Source organism: Typopeltis vanoorti, chromosome 3, assembly GCF_054136105.1.
Source record: "Typopeltis vanoorti isolate ZY-2024b chromosome 3, IOZ_Tvanoo_1.0, whole genome shotgun sequence".
NCBI classification, from domain to species: domain Eukaryota; kingdom Metazoa; phylum Arthropoda; class Arachnida; order Uropygi; family Thelyphonidae; genus Typopeltis; species Typopeltis vanoorti.
The window spans coordinates 99,185,437-99,207,648 of NC_143551.1; the positions used below are offsets into that span (position 1 = coordinate 99,185,437).

Genomic DNA, 22,212 nt, shown 5'->3' on the forward strand with positions numbered 1-22,212 from the left:
CCCCCCCCTCTCAAGTATTTTCTAATTTTGAGAATAAAATACCAACGAGAGATTAAGTTCGTCTTTAGCATATAAGAAAAGGAAGAATATCTAGTCGGAATCTGTTTTCCTTTCACATTACCTTTTTCGTACCGCTGAATTCGCCATTTTTACGCACACTCGTGAGTCCCTTTTAGAAAATAATATACATGAAAGTAATTATGCGATTTCTTCTAATTTTGAAGTAATTATAACTAAGAATTATGTAAATCAAAATCCAAATGCGCCTCCCTCTTTTCTATTCCAATTTCGGTATCTTAATTGGTTGTGTTGTTGTTATTATTATTGTTATATGGGATTACGAGCAAAGCAAGTAAGGCTATGAAACCTGTGTATTATGTTCATTTATTAGCCTATGATAATACAATGACTGGGATGCTCATATGAGCATTCGGTAGCCTCTTATGCAACTAGTATATTACTGAAATTTCATCCACACGTGCACAGAAAAGAAAGGCAGGGAAGAAAAAAGCATACAAAAATCCTGTAAGTCTATTGGATATCATTACGAACAAATCTCGAGATTCATCTTTTCAAGTTATACCTCTTTGGACCTCTTTTCCGCTGATTCATATTCATCCGAAAGATGTACTCGAACCCTCAAAAATTAAACTTTTAGAACACGCTAATTCTAGCTTCTGAATATTCATTAAAATGGACTGAACTGCGTGAATAGTCAAAGAGTTGGCGACATGTGCCATTTTGATAGATAATCTGTATTTTCTCAATTTTTGACGTTATTTAAACTTTTTGTCGCTAACCGTGACTTCATAAATAAAAAAGAGCATCTCAGAATGAAGTCACATAAAACATGAATCGAATTTTTACGATAAAGTTGTATATCTGTCGTCAATCCGTCGTATATTAGTACCGTGGGTGGCCTAAGGGTTATATATAATGCTGTGTCATGAAATTTTCAATTCGCTTCAGCCTTCCAGTAAGCAGGACGGTAATCTTACGCCAGCAGATGAAAATCATCTGTAACCTAAAGATATTCGGCATCCACACCACAAAGAAATTCGAACTCCACGCCCTTCAAGTTTCAAGAGCGGAGAGCTTTTAATTTCTAAGCCTGTCTCATTTGCCGACTCGGCAAATGAGACAGGCTTAGAAATTAAAAGTAATTAAGAGAAGCAATTGACTGTTAAGGAATGTCTTGTTCAAAGTGCAAAGCCCATCAGATAGCCTTCTTCGAACAACTAAATCATCTTCATCATCATCATCTTCTTCTTCGCTCATAACTCAGAATTTACATTCAGAATTAAGCAAGTTCAAAAAGATTTTAAGTAACACTGTTGCAACAAAGTAATTGTAGAAGTATATTGTTATTAATACACTTCACATTACACACAAAGTATGGAGCACACATAGACTAGCATTCTGGCTTAAGGTGTATTTCTGTTATTTCAACACATGAGGAAAGTTTACATTTTTCTCTTTGAATGAGAATTCATCCCTTTATAGTGTAATCGTATGAAAAAGCAATAGCCTAAATGCCCGTGAGCGAATCCATCATCATCATTGATCTTTGATTAGGAGACAAATCCGTCTGGTGAGGTACCAACTACATGAATTCCAGGAATTACCCAATTTGTTCTTTATGCTCAACTAAACCTTCATGAATTACTTGAGCTACCGAGACAGATTGTTTTAATCTTCTCAATTTACTTATTTCGTTCTCGTTTATACTTTAACTTTGTTAGTTCCAACAATGTCCTGATGTTCATTCAAATAACAAACTGTATTCATTTGTCAATGTGTAGTCGGAGTATGCACAGAGCTTTCTGTATGGGAACGGTAGAAGCATCCATAATTTAGTTTTATCTCCATGCCGGGGAATGTGGTTCGTTTCCAGAGAACTGACACCCGGACACTTTTCCATACAGCTGGGAGAAACGAGAGTCGTTTATCGCACTCACACACTGTCCAGACCTCCTCTGTCCGCTCTTGCTGGCGCACACAAGAGTGAAGTTTAAAGCGTGACTTTCACACTAATTTTCTGCCTTCATGTGACTCTTGGAAGGTGGAAAACTGCGTTAAGTGAAGAGAAATTAGATTGCCTTTTGTCCTTGAGGGTGGGGGGGGGGAAGTAGGTTAACAATGAACACAGAAAGTTGACAGTGTAAGAGCTGATTGGACCGGTACCTCCCTAAAGACAAAGTTAAAAGAATACAAGTTGGGTTTTTCTCTGGAGAAAAGTGACTGCACTTTATTTTTTTTCTTCTGTGTCAAGAAAATGGACGAGAAGAAAGGAATCAAGCAGTTGACTAATGACATTTGGACGTTCTTAAGTCGTTCGGGTTTCATTTGCTCTTTGTTTCTGTCTGCCCAGAAGCTTCACCAACCCTTAGAAAAAGATACAATCCCCCGCGGACAAATTGCAACAGTAGAAAGTGAATAAGGTAGGAAAGTCCAGCAGGAATTCGAAAGTAGCGCACATCTTTTCTAATGGCTTGTACTAATGTCTCACACCAAAAATTATCACCAAATAATTTTTGAAACGAATAAAGTTGAACCCAATAGAAAGACTAAAGAAAATTCCACTTATTGACTAGTGTGTGTAGTTGTTTAAAACAGTTGGATATCTGAAGGATATTTAGAGTATAAAGTGACGGTCTGTGCTTGCGTATAAAGAAGGGAGAGAAACAATCTCTCCCTTCTAAAATAAATTTAGGTTTCGTCAGCATAACTTCTCATCAGAAGGAAAAGAGATATTTTTAAACCAGAAGAGAATTTTCCGCGAAGTACGTTATCTACACAGGATTTATTTCTACCAAAGCAGGTTAGTAGAAAACAAAACAAACAAAAAAAAAAAAAACATGCGAATTTTTTAAGTACTTATAAGTAGGTAACTCACTTCAGAGAGAAGAAAGCAAAAATACTTTTGTATATTATTATATTTTATTTAAATAGCTCATCAGTGGCGCCTATAAAATACGTATTTGTTATAGAAGTGCAATTTTTATAAAAAATGTGGAATATTGCACATCGATCATGGCCTCCATCTACATTTTTATACTTTAGTAATGGCAACGAACTTATACTTTTAAAGCTAGTAGATTGTATTAGCAACACTACCATTTTCTCAAAATGCTCTCTCTCTCTCTCTCTCTTTCTCTCTGGTATTCGTGTTGTCGTTCTCGAAGCCTTTCATTTTTGATATTTATTTTGTTCTTCTATTTTTTTTCAAACGAACAGAATCTGTTAAGTGTGTTAAAAGAACATTTAATCTGTTAAATGTTTTAAGACTTTTAATAATCATACGGTTTAACATCATCGTTAATTTTGATTCAATCAGTTACAATCACAATCAAGTCAAGTGTTACATTATACTTGGATAGCAGCGAGAAGGCATGAGTACGAGACACCGAATCTCTCTATCCCATAGGGTAACAGAATTTTTCCTTACGGAAACTCAGGCTGTTCATCCCCCCCCCCCCCCCCCAAAAAAAAAAAACATGTAAACCGGCCAGAAGAATAGTTGTTCATAGACATACATAATGCACTGGCCTTTATAGCCTTAGTTGTTTCGGCCGTAATTCCAAATATCAACAACAACCGAATGTCTCAAGGCCATCTCGTCTGTGATATTAGCATTTTGAAAGAATATACGGACATCACTCATCAGCAGTACTTCAAGGCCCTTAATGTCAATGGCCTATCAAGTATCTTTGGCTTCCTTAACAGTAATTTTAATAGAATAATGTCATTGGTCTTATAAATGCGTGTGCGTGTGTGTGTGTGTGTGTGTGTTTTGACTGGTTTGGGATGATGAACTCGAGTGGCCAGGAAGAAATAATCTTCTACCTCCGTATGAGACAGGTTACGTGACTTTCAATGAGGCAACCGGTCCTGATAAAAAGTCTGATAAAAGTTATTCACGTCGTAGATCGGATTCGAACCCAGGTTTTTCAGCCCAAAAGAATCGAATTATGATTTCTGCAATACTGATCGAAATCGTAGTACCTTTGGGTATGTATGATATGGCAAACCAGAATGTTTGAGTAACGATATCGAGTTCGAAATGATATAGTGTCACGTGTTCCCCCTTATTTATGGCAGATTCTGTTGATTGCCTAGAATTAGTAAACTCATAGAAAACGAGTATCAGCAAATTTCAAGGAGCACCAAAAATACATGCTCGTGGTGAACGAAGATTGTATTGCCTTGTACGGGAGATAGGGGGGGAAAAAAGTATCACAGATGATAATGATGCTCTGCACGATTTTAAAGCCAAAGACCCATATGTGCTTTCATCTTACCGTAGGGTATAAACGATAGCGACTGCTATTGTGGTGTAAGCAGCACGCTGGTAGGGTTCTAAACGAATTGGGGGGAGGGGAGACTGATCCGACAAGTAGTGGTTCCTGTTGCGCCATTTAGGACGGTGGCTTACGCGTATATCAGATAACATCATGATATGTTTTGATTATTGTAATTAAGACCGTTGGTGTCTGTTGATGAGCATATGACCATTGTGGCCTACCGGCAGTTTGTAGGAGACCACGTGCACTCTTCCGTTATGCAACCATTTTCAGACAGTACAGAAATGCGCCATGCCATCAGACCTTTGATGTAATCAGTTGGTCTGAGGAACACCCGGAGAGCATCACGTGTTTTGTATAGCCACCAAATAATCCAACGAACTCCCGTAGGATATTCTGGAATGTATACACATTGCACTCTCCTATGTTCTGTGAGATGCCTTGCAGACTGACCTCCTGACTACAGATCCACACGAAACCAACATCATTAGTTGAAACCATGTCACTTGCGGTACAGGCCGTTCCAAGTGTGGAAGGCATACCAACATATCAGTCAGTGGTCATAATTCGCATGTTTGTGTGTGTGAATTCACATTTTAATAAATTACGATTTTTTTTACCCTATGGAAAACCGCACCTATCATGGTTTCCATATATATCACTTTGCATACCTTGAAATAAGAACTGTCTCTGTAGACATTGATACTCCGCGCATTCTCTTCTTTTCTCTTTGTATAAACAGAACTACGCCCATTCCAGTTTAAAGTGTGCTGTCAGCAGGTGCCACACGGAGTTATCTCTGTAAATTGTGCAGTGCAAAGCGGCGAGTAGTTGGGTGGTAACTAGACCGAATCTCGTTAGTAATGGAGACGAATGCAGTTATTACAGTGTTGGCGAGTCAATATTTCTGATAGTAAACATATTAGGTTATTCCCACGGTAACTAAATCGCAGTTCGAATAGCGCGCGCGCGCGCACACACACACACATAAAATAAATTAAAAAACACACGGAGAAGTCAGCACACAACACGAAAATGCTGTTGTATTCTTTGATTCAGCGTCGTCTCCATGGCGGTGCGTAAAGTGGAGGAGATATTTCTCTGCCACTGAGGGATTTGTTGATGTGCGCGATATGATTGAATCATTGTTCGGGAGCGATGTAATCAATCCGAGACCCAGGTGTGTGGAGAGACGTAAACCCTTCTATCCCTTCGTTTTTTCTCTCTCGAGACTGAGTTACTTCACCCCCCCCCCCACCTGCGGTCCGCGTACGGTCGCACTTCCGGCGGGAACCTCCACACAGCTCTCTGAGTGCACGGACCGTTTTGAATGAGGAAAAGCATGGAGAGAACGCGGTAGCGGCGGCAGCACATGTTGGTACTGCTGTCCTATTGACAGGGAAAACAGTGCGTGATTGGCGGGCTCCTAGGCAGCCTTGCTAGCTTGTGCGCACGTGACCGACCGTCAGCGGCAACGGCAATATTAGATCTGGGCCATCAGTGGAGTCGTAGTACTTCACCTGTAGCGAAGCTGCGGCTGTCACGCGAACCCAGCGGTCCGGATGTTCCTTTTTTCTCGGCGCACCTCTTCCCTGTACACAAGGGGGGTGTAGACCGATCATCCGAGCCTCCTCCTCCGTCTCGGTGTTTGCTGTGCACACACACACACTGCCGAGACGGCGTGATGGATTTGTGAGCGGTACCTCGGTCAGTCGTGTCCAAGCTCATTCGTCCGCCACATGATGGAAGCGGACTGGCTTCATGTATCCCCGTATGACGTGATCTGGCTCAAGGATTACCGTCGGTCTGGGAACAATCGTGTGACCGTCACCTGTAAACACACCTCCTTTGTTCAGTGTCACAAGTCAAAGGCCAATTTGCAAAAAAGCGCGCTTGGCGAGAGCTCCGGCAGAATAGTTCACTGCACAGCAGACCCCGTGACCCCCGACGCGAACGGCGGGATATTTTACATTCCTAAACGGAAAGACGGGTGCGAAGTAGATGCCCTCCCGGCCGCCACCAATGCGGAAGAAAAGCGCAAAGAAGGTCTGGCGCGTTCCTCTTCGCCATCCCCCAGCTATTGCCGGAGATGTGGGTGCAGGCAGTATGCGGACGAGCAGCGAAAGGCCTCGAAAGTGGGGTCGCAGAATAAATTTCGAGGACCAACCACGTGGAGGGATTTGGTGATAGGGGACGGAAATCCAAGCCAGTGCTATAGGAAGCAATGGGCACACAGGGCAGGACCCCTTAATAGTCCGTGTGCCGCACTGCCTTCATCGTTTACCTCCGAAGATAGTCGTGCCGAAAAGTGTGCAGAAAGGTCATCCCGTCAAATGTACCGAGGTCGATCCACCCCTTTGTCAGACAAGACCGATCATGTGGGTAAAAATGCTCGCGAGCCACGTGCGATCTCGTTGGAAAGAGCTACCACGGACACGCTTAGGAAGAAAAAAGAGGGTCGCCGAGAGAATCACTACACACCCCCCACGTCGCTATCTGAACCTGTGGAAACGTCGCCGAGATAGGTAAGGTACTTTCATGGTCTAACTTGCACTATTTGTTTTTAAGCATTTGTTAGTATAGTAGTATTTGGAGAGTGCTTTATTGAGATCATTTTCCCCCGTCTTTCATCACTTGATACATTTAGACTGTGTAGTATAGGAGATGGTCTTCATTAAAATACATTGTCCAGACATAACTGAGCCATCTCAGTCCATTAGAATTTTCACTTTGCATAAGGGTTAGATTAATCGTGCTTGTTCTCATATCACTCGAGGCCATCAAAATCGAGACATTCCGTGTAAATTTCTCTTTGTCATGTACGCAAGTGCTTAGTGCTAACGTTTCAGATTCTTAAATATTATAATAATAAAATAAATATTATATTATAATAAAATATTAGATTCTTAGATTGATATTCCTAAAGATCGTCACTGATTTCTGTCCTTTTCAGAAAAAAAGAAAAGATTCGTTGCTTTCTTAGAATCAGTATGCTTCTTCATCACTTCCCCCCCCCCAAAAAAAAAGTCCTCCTTATACCTATGTGCACTTCTGAGTTTCAATTATTTTGCTCTACAGCCTCCTTGCTGGCCATAAGTCCGACGTAAATTGTGTAATTTTAATCATTTAAATCAAATTTGTCATCTTTTTTTATACATTGAAAAAATTTACCTACTGAGGATAAGAAATTTTTGTTGTCCTCAATAGTTTCTCCCCTATAGGCGGATTCATGAGGATCTCTCCAGTTGTTCATTCCACCTCCGTTTAGTTTATACTGTTCCTTTCATAAGTTCTTGAAATTCATAAGTTCATGAATTCTTGTATTTTATCTTGCATCATCATCTTCTCTCAGTTATCACCTTCGTTTTCAATTATACGACCATAATATTCTGACACTTGTCATTTTGCGATATCATCCTATTGTCAGGTTTGATTTCAATGTAATATACTCGTCGCATATCTCCCATCACCACATCTTGCATATGCAAATTCCCCTTTCATCTTCTTTATTTATTATTCTTAAGAATGGCGGAGACAGCTAAAAATTTCTTCTAAAATAATATTTTAGCAATAGCATTATCTCTTCAATCTCTTGTATTCATTAAATGTAACTAAAATGCAGAAGATTCTTTCATGTATAAAATGTTCTTTATTTCTAAATTCCTGTATTGGAAATCTTTGTCTTTAATGCAAAAGATGATACAAAAAAAATCGGACATCTCCATTATCCTTCTATGACCATTGTGGGAAGAAAGGATTATTCCACATAGAAATACTTTTCCTAATCCGTCCGTATAAGACAGAAGTTCATTTAGTATTCAAGAATCCCTTTCTTGCAAGGTTTGTTTCAGTCACTTCCACTCTTTGATAAGCCACGTGGTGTTTTCCTGCATTAGTTAAGCAAGCTTTCAATGGATTTGCTTTACTCGCTTTAGAATTAGAATCAATTTTAGGATCAGTTAGACTTGCCCTTGCATACAGAAAGCCTGGTTCGAATCCCGTCGCTGCTGAAAGAAAAAAGCTTTGCTAGTGGTTCCCAAAACTCAAGTTTTGTTTAAATTGAAAAAAAAAAAAAAAAAATACGCTTGGAAAACCAGCACACAAAACATCTTCACCTCGATTGCTTTTTCTGATTCATTTACGTAACAAATCCACTTATGAAGGGATGAAAAAACCTTATCTCGCTTTAGACGATATGAACTTTAGGATCAATTAGACTTGTCCTTGCATATAGAAAGCCTGGTTCGAATTCCGCTTGGGGCCTCCAGGAAGCCAGGCGATAGTCCCACTAGGCGACGTCATCCTCCATAAGATTTCTTCAACCAACATTTCGTTATTTGCTCAAACAACTAAACTGGGTGAGTTGTGGAACTACCACCAACCAATCCTACCTCCGATGCATGATGGGTAAAAGAAACCTGTCAGCATAACACAACGAACTTGTTACTCGAGTTATTTTTGTCATTTACTTTGCAGTGGTTTCCTTCCAAAGTCGCACACACCGAAAGAACTCCACGATTCCTCACTGCTACTTGACCGCGTTAAGGAAAGTGTCAGCAATACAAGCTGTACTGGCTGGACTTGGCTAGTTTACCTTGAACCGCGACCCATTGGCCGTAGCTGCTATACAACCAAGCAGAAATCCGAACCTGTTGAACAGTTGATCTGGGCTTGAGAGAACCCCCTTAGGGCCAGCAGATAAGATGTTGAGGGCGAGTGATAGGAATAATAATGATATGAAACCGCAATGGCAGTGGGATCCGTTATCCACGCCTGTGTTCATATAACTCGACTTTCCTTGTCAGCTGCTTTTTTTTTTTGTTGTTGTTTTTATATTTTCCTATATGCGTGTTTTTTACCCTTTTGAACAACTTGCAAAGCCTTCTCTTCTCTTGCTCTGTCACGTGACCTCGATTAGCCTCGGCTTCAGCTAACAGGAAAGTATTACAAACGATGCAGGAAAAAAATAATAATGTGCTCTCATTTCGATCCAAGCTTTGTAGCCAAACACAAAGCAAAATACGATTACCTAGCTGGGCTGCTGTTTTTTTTTTTTTTTTTCCCAAAACGTCACTCCCGGCTTTCCTCTAATCAAATTTTAAGCTGTCTCTCAGCACCGCAATAATACTAACCATATCGTTATGCATTTAACAAATTTTGTGCCTTTTTTTTTTTTTTTTTATTCTTTCATTACCATATATCGTTTTCTTACTTGCATATTGCACTCGTCTTTTACAGAGACAAACTAACAACTTTGTAGCGAAATACGAAACATTTTTAATAATGCATATCCAAATCGACATCTAGTGTTGGTTCAAACAGCAGTTTAATTCTGCGCATGCGTATTTCCTACGTGTCGCGTGTCCAAATGCTTTTAACTTTGTTTTATGAACGTGACCAATGTTGGCAACTAAAATGTGAAACATGCAATTTATATGACTAAACTCGCTGTTATTTATTTATTTATTTATTTTATTATCTTCCGTGTTTGTAGGATTTTTAATAATGGTTTTGCCAATAAAATCGGAGATAATATTCACATTTCTAGTACTTTAAATAAACGTTAAATTTATTTTAGTTACGCTGTGTATTGCATACCGAAATTGGAGAAATAACGACTATCATTACTCATACTAGAATAAGTGAAAATATTTTGTGCGCATTGGAAAGGAATTTCAATTAAATTAATCATTTCATACTTATCCTTATGCATCGGATACTTTCCTTAGCTACTATTAACTAATAGCACGCGTAAACAATGCATACCATCTTTTATAATGCAAGACTACTAATCTATGGAATGGTTTCTTAGTTGAGGAAAGCGATCCATGTTTATAAAGTGTAAATCACTCGGTCATACAGCGAAAGCAGCACCATCTGGCGTATTATTTTGCTAATGTGTTTTTCATGTACTTTTTTGTCGTCTTAATGGAAAAAATGGTAATTTTCTTTAGTTGTTCGGTTTAACTATTTCTTGCACGGAAACAATAGCTCGTGGCGATTTTTTTTATCTTTCTTTTAACTACTTAAATTTTTTTCCCGGTATTCCCGTTTGTAGTAAGAAATCGATTAAACTTCTTCGAGATGTGTGGATCGATTTAATACCCACATGGCAGTGTTCTCACAAAGGGAACTTCGATTGATCCGCCAGCTGAAGACCGTTGAAAACTGACCCGAAAACACAAATCCATTAGTTCAGAACCTAGGTAAGAATGTGTTCACACACTCAGTGCGACACTTATCTGGGAAACGTCGCATTCCAACAGACGATAGGACACACACACGCAGTTAACGTCGGTAACTTTATCACCCTTAGTTCCAGTTCCTGCCCCCACCCCGCTCTCCACTCCCTGTTCGTGTTCAACGAAGCCAGAAGATTTGCTCGAATGCTTGATGAAGGGTTTTATATTTATGACCTGAACGTTTTACCGGTATAGTTGCTTTTTAGAAAAAACGTTTTTCCAAAGATAAATACTGTGATATCACTCGCTACTCATGTGGATCGTTGAGTGTCATGTGACTGGTCGTTCTTAGGACTGAACTATTAAACTGAATCGGGCTTCGTGAGCTGGGCGAATTTCGGCAATGAGAAAGCGCAGAAACTATCCTTAGCAGTTAGAAATTCTTGAGAACTTCAATTACAAACTGCAACTCTTATTCTTATACTATTTTAGGAGCCAGCGATGTGCGTACGGTTTTGGTCCTCGCTAATGGCTCAATCGTTTGTCCTACTTCTTCTTTTCTCGGCGATATTACTGCTTTGCTCGAGGAAATGTTTTATCCCCCCCCACTCACACACATTCCCTTTTCCTTCCCCCCTTATTCTTCCCTTCCTCCCGCCCCCTCATCCATCTGTGACAGTTCCAGAAGACAATTTATCACCATCTCCTTCTACCCGAGTTGTAGTGGCTTTAAATTGTACGAACGCAAACGCCTCCGGGCGTTCAGAAAAATTCCTGGATCGTATCGATGTGTCGTTCCGCCTCGTCACCAACTATCTGTTTACTCGTCTTCGGTGCAGCCTTTTCACCCACGCAGTAATTCGAACAACGAGAAAATGGGTTACGTTGTGTGGGGTTATTCGGTTCGAAGACGGATGTTTCTGGGGATTGAAATGTAGACTGTGGCCAATCGATGTTACCGCACTTGGCCATCTCTCTCTCTCTCTCGAACACTTCTGCAGTGTGATTTGTGATTTTAGCCTTGTAGCGAGACACGCAGTTATAGAAACACCGCGCGCGCGCGCACACACACACAGCTCGCACGGTGAACTATACTTTTACACCGATGGTAAATTGGAGTCTAATCACAAAGGTTCACCACACAAAAACAAATTGTTTCGTTGTATTCGACCAGCAGTCTGTGCTTTGATATAATAAATAGGGAGAAAAGCGTCTTGGATTAGGTATAGTTTGATGGTTGATACAGACGAATGGATGGTATTACGCTGTTAGAAGTATAAATGCAGCCGATATGGATTTTACTTCCAACAATGGAACTTATTATAACTAGTTTTTTTTTTTTTTTTTTTCGCATACACATGGCGCGAGTTGGACTCGAACGAAGTTTTTGAAATAGTTGCCAGCATCTTTTCACTGAGCTGTGCTCACCTGTTTTGTTCTTCACAACCTAACTTCTACTTGGTAGATGCGAATAGAGTCCATTGTTGCTATGGCAACACGGCAGTAAGAAACCATCATCTGTCTTATTGAAGTTAACAAATGAAACTATTTTATTATATAGAGCGATAACTACTTGTTAGCCTTATTTTCGTGGTTACAATTAATTTAATGACTTCACAAGAAGGATGTTTGGCATACATCACTAAAAGCATGGCTATCATCTCACATCTTCAACCTTACTTTTCCTTCCCCAGATTCTAAAGCATTATGTTGTCCTCCCCCAGAAGACGTGAGTCATCTTATCATCTACCATAGACTGTGGACAAGTGAAAGGGGAATATAAATGTAGTATAGTTGGTATTCCTTGGTACTTTTACTGATTCGTTTATGAATCCATAAAGGAAGTTTTGTTCTTATGCATTATGTCGGACATCAGTCTCTGCTTATATAAGGCTCTGCCTTCACCCGTAGGATTGAGCAATCATGTATATTTAATACTTTCATAATCGCTGAAGACACAAAACATCTTTGCTTAAGGAAATAGCACTCCACCATAAGCCTAAAAAAATCGAAATTTATCATATAGAGTCTGGATTCAAATAACTTAACGTACGTAATAAGTTAGTTGCAATGATTTCAAAAATGATATTCATTTTTTGGATTACTTCAGGATTTTCAGAAACACATAATTATACGCATTTTTAACAAATTCTGTAGCGTTTGGCCACCTCTTTTCACTACGAAACTACCCAATATATAACGGAAACTGTTTGGATTATTTACATAAATTCTTGATTACATAAAGCACAACTGAAATTAAATTCACGCATGCACACACGAATTATTCACATTGACACGTTCTAACCATATTTGGGACACCTATGGTAATTAATTCCCGGATCAAATGCTTTTATATATTCGTATAAAATCATTGAAATGTATATATTTATATTACTGTCATGTTGGTATGTTCTTATATCGAAGGCATTCCTATACGCTTTAGTAATTCATATTGTGTGTGTGTTTATATTGTAAACCAGTTTACCATTTTTGTTGACATATATTTGAATTACCAAATGACAGCTAAACCTTTTCTCAAGCCCATAAACTATGTAGGCTGTGCAGTAATCCGAAGTACGGCTTTAAAATAATGATGTGTTTTATCCATGGCTTAAATGCATTAAATAGGTATCTTGTGTGCTGGTGCACGTGTTATGACTTTCACTAAGAAATACTGACACATTCATTCACTAAATATCCTGTTGGTAGCCATGGTGAATATGAATTTGCATTCTCCAAAATGAGATAGGAAAAGTGTTTGGAAACTACGTTATATTTTGTATAGAGTTGCGAAAGTCGTTAAGGAAGACCTTGATAGTGTTAAAGCATATTTATAAAAACAAATAAGATCGTCTCAAGGATTCTTGACTGGAACAAACTCTTAAACGGCTAGACAAATGTTATTGACGATGTCATAATTAATCAGACATCGTCACAGTAATTATGAAAACTGTTAAAAGGATTAAAGTGTTCTGCGTCTACAGAATTGCTCTTTCCATAACCAACCGGTTTTCTAGACCAAATTTTCGCGTGAAGGGGGGGGGGGGAACCCTTAAACACAAAGAAGTCAGCCTTCCATTTTGTGAAGAGTGCGACAACCATCAAGTGCCCAATTTGTTTGATTTTTACCTAAATTATCTTTTGGAGTCTTTTTATTTTTTTAAGTTTGAACCAGAATTGCTTCTTTGCATTTAGCATTCCTTATAAGTTGAGAACCCCTATGCTACTCTTTATTATTGTTTTTTTAGTTTCGTGCAGGATTTTTTATATCGACTTATATACGAAATGTTGCAAAACCTGTATAAAGCACGACTGCCGTGTGTGGACCAGAAAGTAAGACGTGTTTCTTGAAAAGCTGAAGGTTGTAGTCTTTAGGGAAGACAGAGTGCGGGAGGTTATACCAAAGAACAGAGGTATATTGGACGAAAGAGGGGGAAGAGAAGCTGGTTCTGTAAGTTTGTAACTGGATGGTGAATAGTTGTTGACCGACAGCTGCTCTCGATACATTCTTCGAAGAATATGAAAAAAAATGATGGTAGCCAATTCAACAGCACATGATCCGAACCCATAAAAGATGAAGAAAGAGCGTGAGAAAATAATTTGAGTAAAGACTGTGTGTGTGTGTGAGAGAGAGAGGAGGAGATGGAAGAGTTATCTTTGAACGATTAATTATCCTCTTCTGGACAGCATCATGCGTTACTTGAGGGTGTTCGGTGCCCCATATCAAAGATTAGATAAGTATTCTAAAATTTGACAGATTTGATATTTATATTGTGTTTAAGAGTTATACTGATGAAAAATAGTGTATCGAATGGAAAAGGTACATGCGTGTCTCAGCTATGGATGAGATAAACAGCTCAGAGAAGATAGATATATCTTCCTGTCATGTTTTTAGACTAAGCGGCCTATTCTGGTATCATGCCTCGCCTTCGTGATCTTCCAATTCTTCTTTTTTATATCGCCTTGGTAGTCTGCTATTGTCCATTCGATTTGATGTGTTTTCATTTTTGTTTATATTTACTTCTCTAATAATTTATTGCTTTTTATACATTCAAAGATTGTAAAATTTCTTCATTCTTTTTTGTGGTCCCCCGTCGTGTATATCCAGCTGTTTTTCTGAGGAATTTCGCCTGTACTGTTTAAATCTTTTTTCGTCTTTCTTTTTTATGGTCAGTATTTCACTTCCCTATAATGAAGTTGGTTTTGATAGGGAATTATATAGTCTGATTCTAGCTTGTTTTTGTAGTAGAGATGGTTTTAAAATATATTATTTATTATACCATTTACTTGAACAAAATTTGATGTCTATATCTTTTTTTTTAATCTCCATATGATAAAGTCTATCCCAGGTACTGGAAGTATTCACTTGGTTCAATATTTTATTGTCTATCTCTCTTTTATTTATTTATATTTATGTTTTTTTTTTTTCCTTTTGAAAACATTTTTCCCTTTGGGTGTTTTCATATTAACTGTTCTGTGATTTCATTTAATGATTATTTTGAATCTTTGTAAATCATTATCTGACGTAGCTTTTAATCATCTGCAAATAATAATGTCTCTATCTTTGATTTGTATTCCAAATGGGTTCTGCTAAATTTGATATATGTTAAGGAGTAGAAGTACATTTATACCGTACTTCCCTTGATATCTTTTCTTTCCATTCTGATATTTTTGTCTCATTTGATTGATGCTGCATTGATTGTTTTATTTCCTGGAAATATATTTCTTAAATTAAGTCTTAAAATGGTTTGGTATACTTGAATCAATTAATATTTTAAATAATTGTCTGTTAATTTTATCAAAGGCCTTTTTCGTTATCAATAAGGGCCACGTGTGTTTCTTTTGGAAATTCTTTCTTTTATTAATTGTAAAACAAAGTTTGAGCATCAAATGATATATAGTGTCTTCATAATTTGGCTCTGTAGTCAAATAACTTACTTTTACTTTCACTGCATATGGGAAAGCGAAGTCAAATGACCACATAGTATGTATATTGCATAGGAGAAACTTCTGCAGGACACATCCATTTTAAGAGATATAGGGAGGATGCATTTGACATGGCCCTGGATAATCGTCACGACCGTTGCATTTGGCCTCGTATTCTAATTCCTCTTCATTGCAAAAAGGATATGTGAGCTCAAGTCGTGCATCATCAGAACGTGGAAAAACTGCCAAAGAGAGCCACTAGGTACGCAGATTGTAACTCAAGCTCGGTTGGCTACGGCACGCGGTCAAGCTGCCGAAGGCTGATATTTCAAATTCGCGTTGAACATAACGGCAAACTACGTGACGAATTGCAATGGTGAAATTACGGGATCCGAATTCAATGGGGCATAAATAAATAAGTGCGGAATAGACAGCAGAGAATAGCTGTAGAGAGGCTAATCCACAGTCAAGTAAGAATACATTAAAAGATTACATCGGACGACCTATAAATCATAAAGTCGTTATCGATCCAGTATTCTGGCATGGCCTTCACCCATTCAAGCGAATTCAGTTCACTGGCTGCTGCCTCTATACGTTGATCTTGTTATCATCCCTCAGCGTTTGAACGCGTGCGTTGTTTTTGACAGTGCAATCTCTAGAACAGCGATAAAGAAGACACCAGTGGTAATTGTCTGAATTCTCCATAGCACTTCTCACCGGCTGACATTTACACTCGTGGAGTGGCTCGCAGTTTCCATGGTAACCCTGACATCCATAGCTTTGTGAATTTAATTACAGGAGTTGCAGGCCAGAACAAATTTGCTGCTCATCCATATCACAAGTCCACATGAGAAGAGACTGGCACGCTTTCAACAGTGCCTGATTAGCTACTGAATATATTTCGTGCGCCACCTGAAGGCACTTTACCGAATTAACCACTGTGCATATCATTATAGCCAGCTAGCCAGACCTTTCTAATAACCGCTCTCGGATCAATAAACACAAAAGTTTAGCAGTTTTGTGCAAATGAGAGATTTCTTGGTAAGTCCCCTGAGAAAGGGCCGGTAAAACGTTACTTGGAAGGAATTACGCACGCACGACAACAAAATAATAAGAAAAAGTTGGAGCGAATGTAGCGAATACCTTTTAGGAGGAGACTGACTCTTATTACAATTTGTTTCAGATTTGGTATGCATGTTTCATATTTTATTTTATTATAAACATATTTCATATTTTGCCTCATTCATATTTGAAACGAATTGCGTCCCAGTCCCAGAAGTAATCTTTCATCCATTCCAGTTTGCAGCAAAAACAATGTAGGTTGTCCTTACATAAATATTAAGACTGATGTTTTACAAATGCAAGTAAAAAAAAATGAAATATTTGCACCATCCCTACTCTTTGGTAAAATATGCACTGTTACAATCCATCAGAAATTTCAAACAATAATCATTTTTCTATTGGAGTTGATTCTACTCACTGATTTCGACAATGTTTCCCATTTGGTCAATTTGTCACATTGCAATACTACAGTGTACAATTTTCCGTCATTTATAATCCATTGTAATACCAGGTGTGTATACAGACTGACACAAATGGGAATTTGCTTGTAAACTGTTATTCTCGGCATTGAAGCACCACCCTCCTCGTGTTAGTTCGAGTCTATCCCGGAAGTCCACTTGAAGGAAACGCATTTGATAACTGATGGAGTATTTATTACGCGCGTTACCGTGAGCATGCCAAGTGTAATAAGTGAACCAGCCCTTGAATATAAATAACTCTTTGTTTTGCTTTTTTCCAGTCAAATTCTTCCCCTTCATTAACCATCCAGGAAGTGTGAGAATATCTTTCAATACAATTGCTTCCGTTGACGTGTACGTTAATCTGTCATATGTTGCTTGTCAAAATGGTTCTCTTTACCTTCTAATGCATGGTACGAAGAGGCACAAATTTATTCTGATTCTATGGACAATGTGTGCAATTAATTACTCAACGACACCGCCCGCTGCACGCGCAGCACGCCATCTAGCGAACAAATGCAATATTTTAAAATTTGTCTTGAGAGTGGTAATGTCTTATGCTGTTTGACATTTGATCAGAGGTGCGTGTGTGTGAAAAAGAGGGGGTGGGGGGTCGGAAGTGGCGTCCTTGCTAGTAATATCTGAAAGTAATAATCTCTCTCTCTCTCTCTCTCTCTCTCTCTCTCTATATATATATATATATATATATATATATATATATATATATATATATAATTGTTTTGTATGTTGTCAACTAAGATATGATGTCACCTTCCATGATATATATGCAAGTGATGACGTCATGAAGAAAGAAATGGGGCCATACATAACATTTTCTAAACAACCTGTCGATTTTTTTTTTTTTTTTAATTGACGATGTAGTTGTGTATTACCCGATAAGATATACTCGACTACATCGGTTCCCAACCGGGGGGGGTACGCGGTATTGACCTCAGACGTTATTGATGCATTATTAGTTCAGTTATTGACTGAGTATAAGTAAGTGCGTTACATTAAGATGGGCACTGAACAAAAGTGTCAGTTTTTAAAAACAACTATTTTAAAAACAAGGGGATACGATTTATAGAAATGGGTTTAAAAGGGGATACACAAGTGGAAAAAGGTTGGGAACCACTGCTCTACTAATAAAGAAATAATCGTGGTTAATGGCTCGTTTTATGAGCATAAATTGTCTTTTTTTGGTATCTTTTTTGGCACTCCTAAACAAAAGCAGGCAAAAAAGCCGTAAAAATAGTTTTTAAGAGGAGTAACATGAGAGTTTTCCCAGAAATAATACCTATTTTTGGTCTATTTATTTCAACATCAGTGAACAAAGTTGGATCGAGGGGCAGGGGAAGGATAATCAGCGAAAATTTAAAATGATAAGTTTAGTAACCTGAATATCCCGAAGTACTGCTAGGATCGATCGGTAGATAACAGATGGATAGACAACCGATAAATAGATATTTTTAACTGTTTATATATGAATTATTAGCAACTCTTAAATACTAGTGATTTACTATAAGGACGTAACCGATTGCTGCAATATATTGCGTCCTAAATATTGAACATACGGTACTAACTCTGAGAATTCAATTACAAATAAAGGAACTGTAAGATTTTTATCTGTAAATCTCTCTCTCTCTCTCTCTCTTATTAGCAGCACAGTAGTTTTAATAACGTAGGTTTAATCAATCAGCTGATATTGTTTCTCTTCTCAGTTTAATTAACTTTGATGAGAGTGCTTTGACAAGTGAAAAACATTGCGACCATTGTTTTTGTATGGTTTGTGGATAGCGAACTAAAATCTGCACATGGTCGAAACCATAAAAGCTCGATTTCACGTATACATTTCGTAAAAAAAATAAAATACTTGTATGGCACCAAGGAAGAAATCGCAAGGAAATCTGTTTAAAACGTATAGCTCGGGAAGTATTTTAGGTTTTCTCATTCATTTCGCTTTTTTTTTTCGTTACTTTCGTGCTCTTTTTTCTACTTTTTTTTTTTTTAGAAAGCGTCTTGTCCGCGGAAGTTCGTTAAAGGTGACTAATTGGCTGTCCAAATAAACACGGTTGTAAAATGTCATTAGAAGAGCTTTGATTAGCTTCACTGGTGTAGCCACAAGCAGTTGAACCATTTCCTTAGCCTTTGCTGTATGGAACATGTAATTAAAGGCATTCAAGATGAAACAAAACGGTCTCATTTCTTTTGAATTAAGATAATAACCAATATCTAAATATTAAAAAAATAAATAAATAAAAATCGTGGCACACTTACGGCACTGTACTAATGTACTATAGGAACTGCAGAGCAAGTTGTCAGAGTAGAACTTGGATTCATTTGTCCAATGTTTTAATCGCACACATGGAGTACCATGGTATGTTAGCACTGTTTTCAGAGCGAAGTGAGAAAAATAAAATTAAAAATATATCCAGCGTTTTGTGGATGGGAGTCTCATTTAAAAATATGTACAGTTTAATAAGTTGTTTCTTTTAGAATTTTGTCGACTGTCCTACACATTCTTATTTCCGGCATTCTTTCTTGGCAGTTTCATATGGTTTTCCGCTGGCGTTAAGTTGGCAAATGACAAAGAATTGAGTTTAAATTTAATCCATTCAGCACTCACTTTAATTTGTTTTACTTTCCAAAAGTCTAAAAGAAATTCTTTTTATTTGATTAAATTTCATTAACCTGATTTAATTATTTCTTTTTTCGAGCCTTCACTAAAGTACATGAATAGATAATTGATGTGTAGCCTCTGATGTATAGTTTATGCAAAGGAATGGAAGGAGAAAGAAGTTGCAGAGAACAGGTTTTCAAGGTACGGAAAACGGAGCTGAGATAAGGATGTTTACCTTGAAGTCTATAGTATGTGACACTTGGACGAACGTGACAAAGAAATGAAACTGGCAAAGTTAACTGTTCAGACGGGTAATATTCCAGTGGAAACTTATCATTTAATGCTAGGTTAGGAGAGTAAACAAGGGCATATCGACTGTGATCACAAGAAAGAAAACGATTTAATTACTTTCCCTTTAAGTGTTTATGGATACAGTGGCTCGAGAAATATAAACGAAATTGAAAACACAAATATAATGGGAAGGGGAAAAACATAAAAGAAACAAAGTACGTAATAAAACGCAGGATTATAGGAAAAATATATCGAGGAATAAGGAAGTTATTAGAATCTAGTCAAAGCGACGGAGGCACATCGAAGGGTTTTTTATTTTTATTTTTATTTTTTTTAAATGTGGCTCCCATCCACGGAAGGACTTTGTAAATCTATTGTACATTCTACCATAAGTTGACAAAGTTTTTTTTTTCTTTCTATTTTAATAATTTTATCTTTTTTTTTTTTTCCTGACTGCTTGTTGTTTTGTTGGACGAAAACCCTGAATTTCTTGGAAGAATAATTTTTCCCCAGCCGTATAAGACCGATTAACTCTCCTTCAGGACGCGAAGAACCTTGATAAAGTTCTTCGCGTCCTTGACGGCATTCGAATCGAAATGTTTCCAACCAAAGAGCGTCGATATTGATTGAGCTACGAGGCTTATCGAAGAGAGGAAAAGATGAAAGCTAAAATGAAAAAGAAAAAAAAATATATAATAAATAAACGAATGTGGAAAAGGCAAAAACAAAGGAATAAAATAGAAGCTAAATAATGCAAAAAAATCTAGAACAATGGTAAAAGAAGAAATAAATATAAGATTTTTGTGAACAGACAGCAGATATTTTGTTCGCCGACCGCCGCAGTTGCATTTCCCTACAGTGCTTGGAATTGAAAATCGAATTTTTTTTTTTTTTCTTTTCTCGTTAATAGGGTTGTTACAACCTGAGAATATTTACTTGAATTTTTTTATAGAACGACGTGTGATTTTTCTAATTATTTTTGATTTGATAAGAAAAAACTACATAAGGGAGGGAAAAAACTAGTAAAACGGAACTATTTGAACACTTTTTTTTTTCAGACTTCCGATACTTATTTTACTGTTCATTTTAATTAGGAATTCATACGAGTTTTTATTTGATTTTTTTTCTTGATGTTTGCGAATCCTGTTTTTACGCTAAACAAATAATTTCATTATCTATTGTTGTTGTTTTCGTTAAAGTTAAAAAAAAAAAAAAACTCTTAAAGACAGTGTTTTGTATAAATTCATCAGCTTTCCCGTGACATGAGTTAATTTTTCACAAAATTACTTTTTTGTGAAATGAATTGGTAGCTTCTTTTTTGATCTGGATTCCCTTACCGGCTGATGATTTCCTCTCTTAAAATGTTACAAAGAAGTGAATATTCCAATACAGCGTAGAAGACGCTAATTGCGGAATACCACATATATCCGTCTTCGACGGCACACAGTTACACTGACAGTCTCCAGAAGTTCCCTTTTAACCTAGGGTTACTTTATTAAATTTCTGTCCGTTTTCCTAAAGCAATACGAGTTCCGTCCACTGTCGTACGTAATTTATCACCATGCCTACGACTATTTATTAGTTTTCGTAGGTTGTGGAGAGGTGTACTGTATGTGTGTGCAGCACTTCAAGAGCTTCCTGTAATTATGCGCACATCACTGTCCAGTCCTTTACCAAAGCAAACTGCAGTCGTAAATCAGGGCGTTTATGTTATGTTCCTACTCGGAATTAATTACGTCTGCAGCCTTGAAAAATAAGTCTCTTCTTGAGTGCTGATGTCGGAGATGCTAACGTTATATGCACGGATTTTATCGTGACGTCACGTGCGTGTCGACCAGTTTTCATTTTATGTGCTGGTGGTGGTGGTGAATTACGTGCGAATTATCGGAGGGCGTGTTACAAAGCTCGAGCTAGAGAATGATTAATAGTTGGCGAAAAAGCTCTCTCTCTCTCACTCTCTCATTCAGACTGCTCGTTTGAAGTCCTTCTATCTCCTTACATTTTCTCGTCCCGTATCAAGTTTACAAGAGAAGACGTCATCGATTCCTTCTCCCCCTTCCTCCCTCTGACCTAGATCCGAGTTCGTGTTGCGAGTTTTACATCTGTACCGCGACTGTTCCTCTAGTCCCAGCAACACGCTAGAAATGGTGCCAAGACTGCCAACTTTCCGCAGTGACCTTTGCGCGTGCCTGAAGGGTGGACCAGGGTAAATGACAGCTATAATCTCATAGGTTTTTGGAGGACGCTTCGTATCATGTAGTCTGACAGGTCTTCCGGTTCTTTTCTTAGCAGATCCTATGCGATGCGGACACGTCCACAGTTATAATAAAGAAGAAAGAGAGAGAATGAAATAAGAAAAGCCTAGTTTG

The 22,212-nt window shown here is 38.0% G+C and overlaps 1 protein-coding gene across 5 annotated transcripts in view; it reads left to right on the forward strand.

Annotated features, from left to right (window-relative positions):
- Nucleotides 1-22,212, forward strand: part of LOC150108412 (IQ motif and SEC7 domain-containing protein 1-like) — a 627,659-nt gene that overhangs the window by 372,709 nt on the left and 232,738 nt on the right. The window contains exon 1 of one of the 5 annotated variants that reach the window (XM_090390760.1): nt 5,835-6,829. The exons of the other annotated variants lie outside the window; for them this stretch is intronic. Within the exon in view, the coding sequence (XP_090246886.1) occupies nt 6,681-6,829 (149 nt within the window). The 5' untranslated portion in view covers nt 5,835-6,680. Of the gene's footprint in view, nt 1-5,834; nt 6,830-22,212 lie in introns of those variants that run through there. 5 annotated transcript variants of the gene reach the window in all.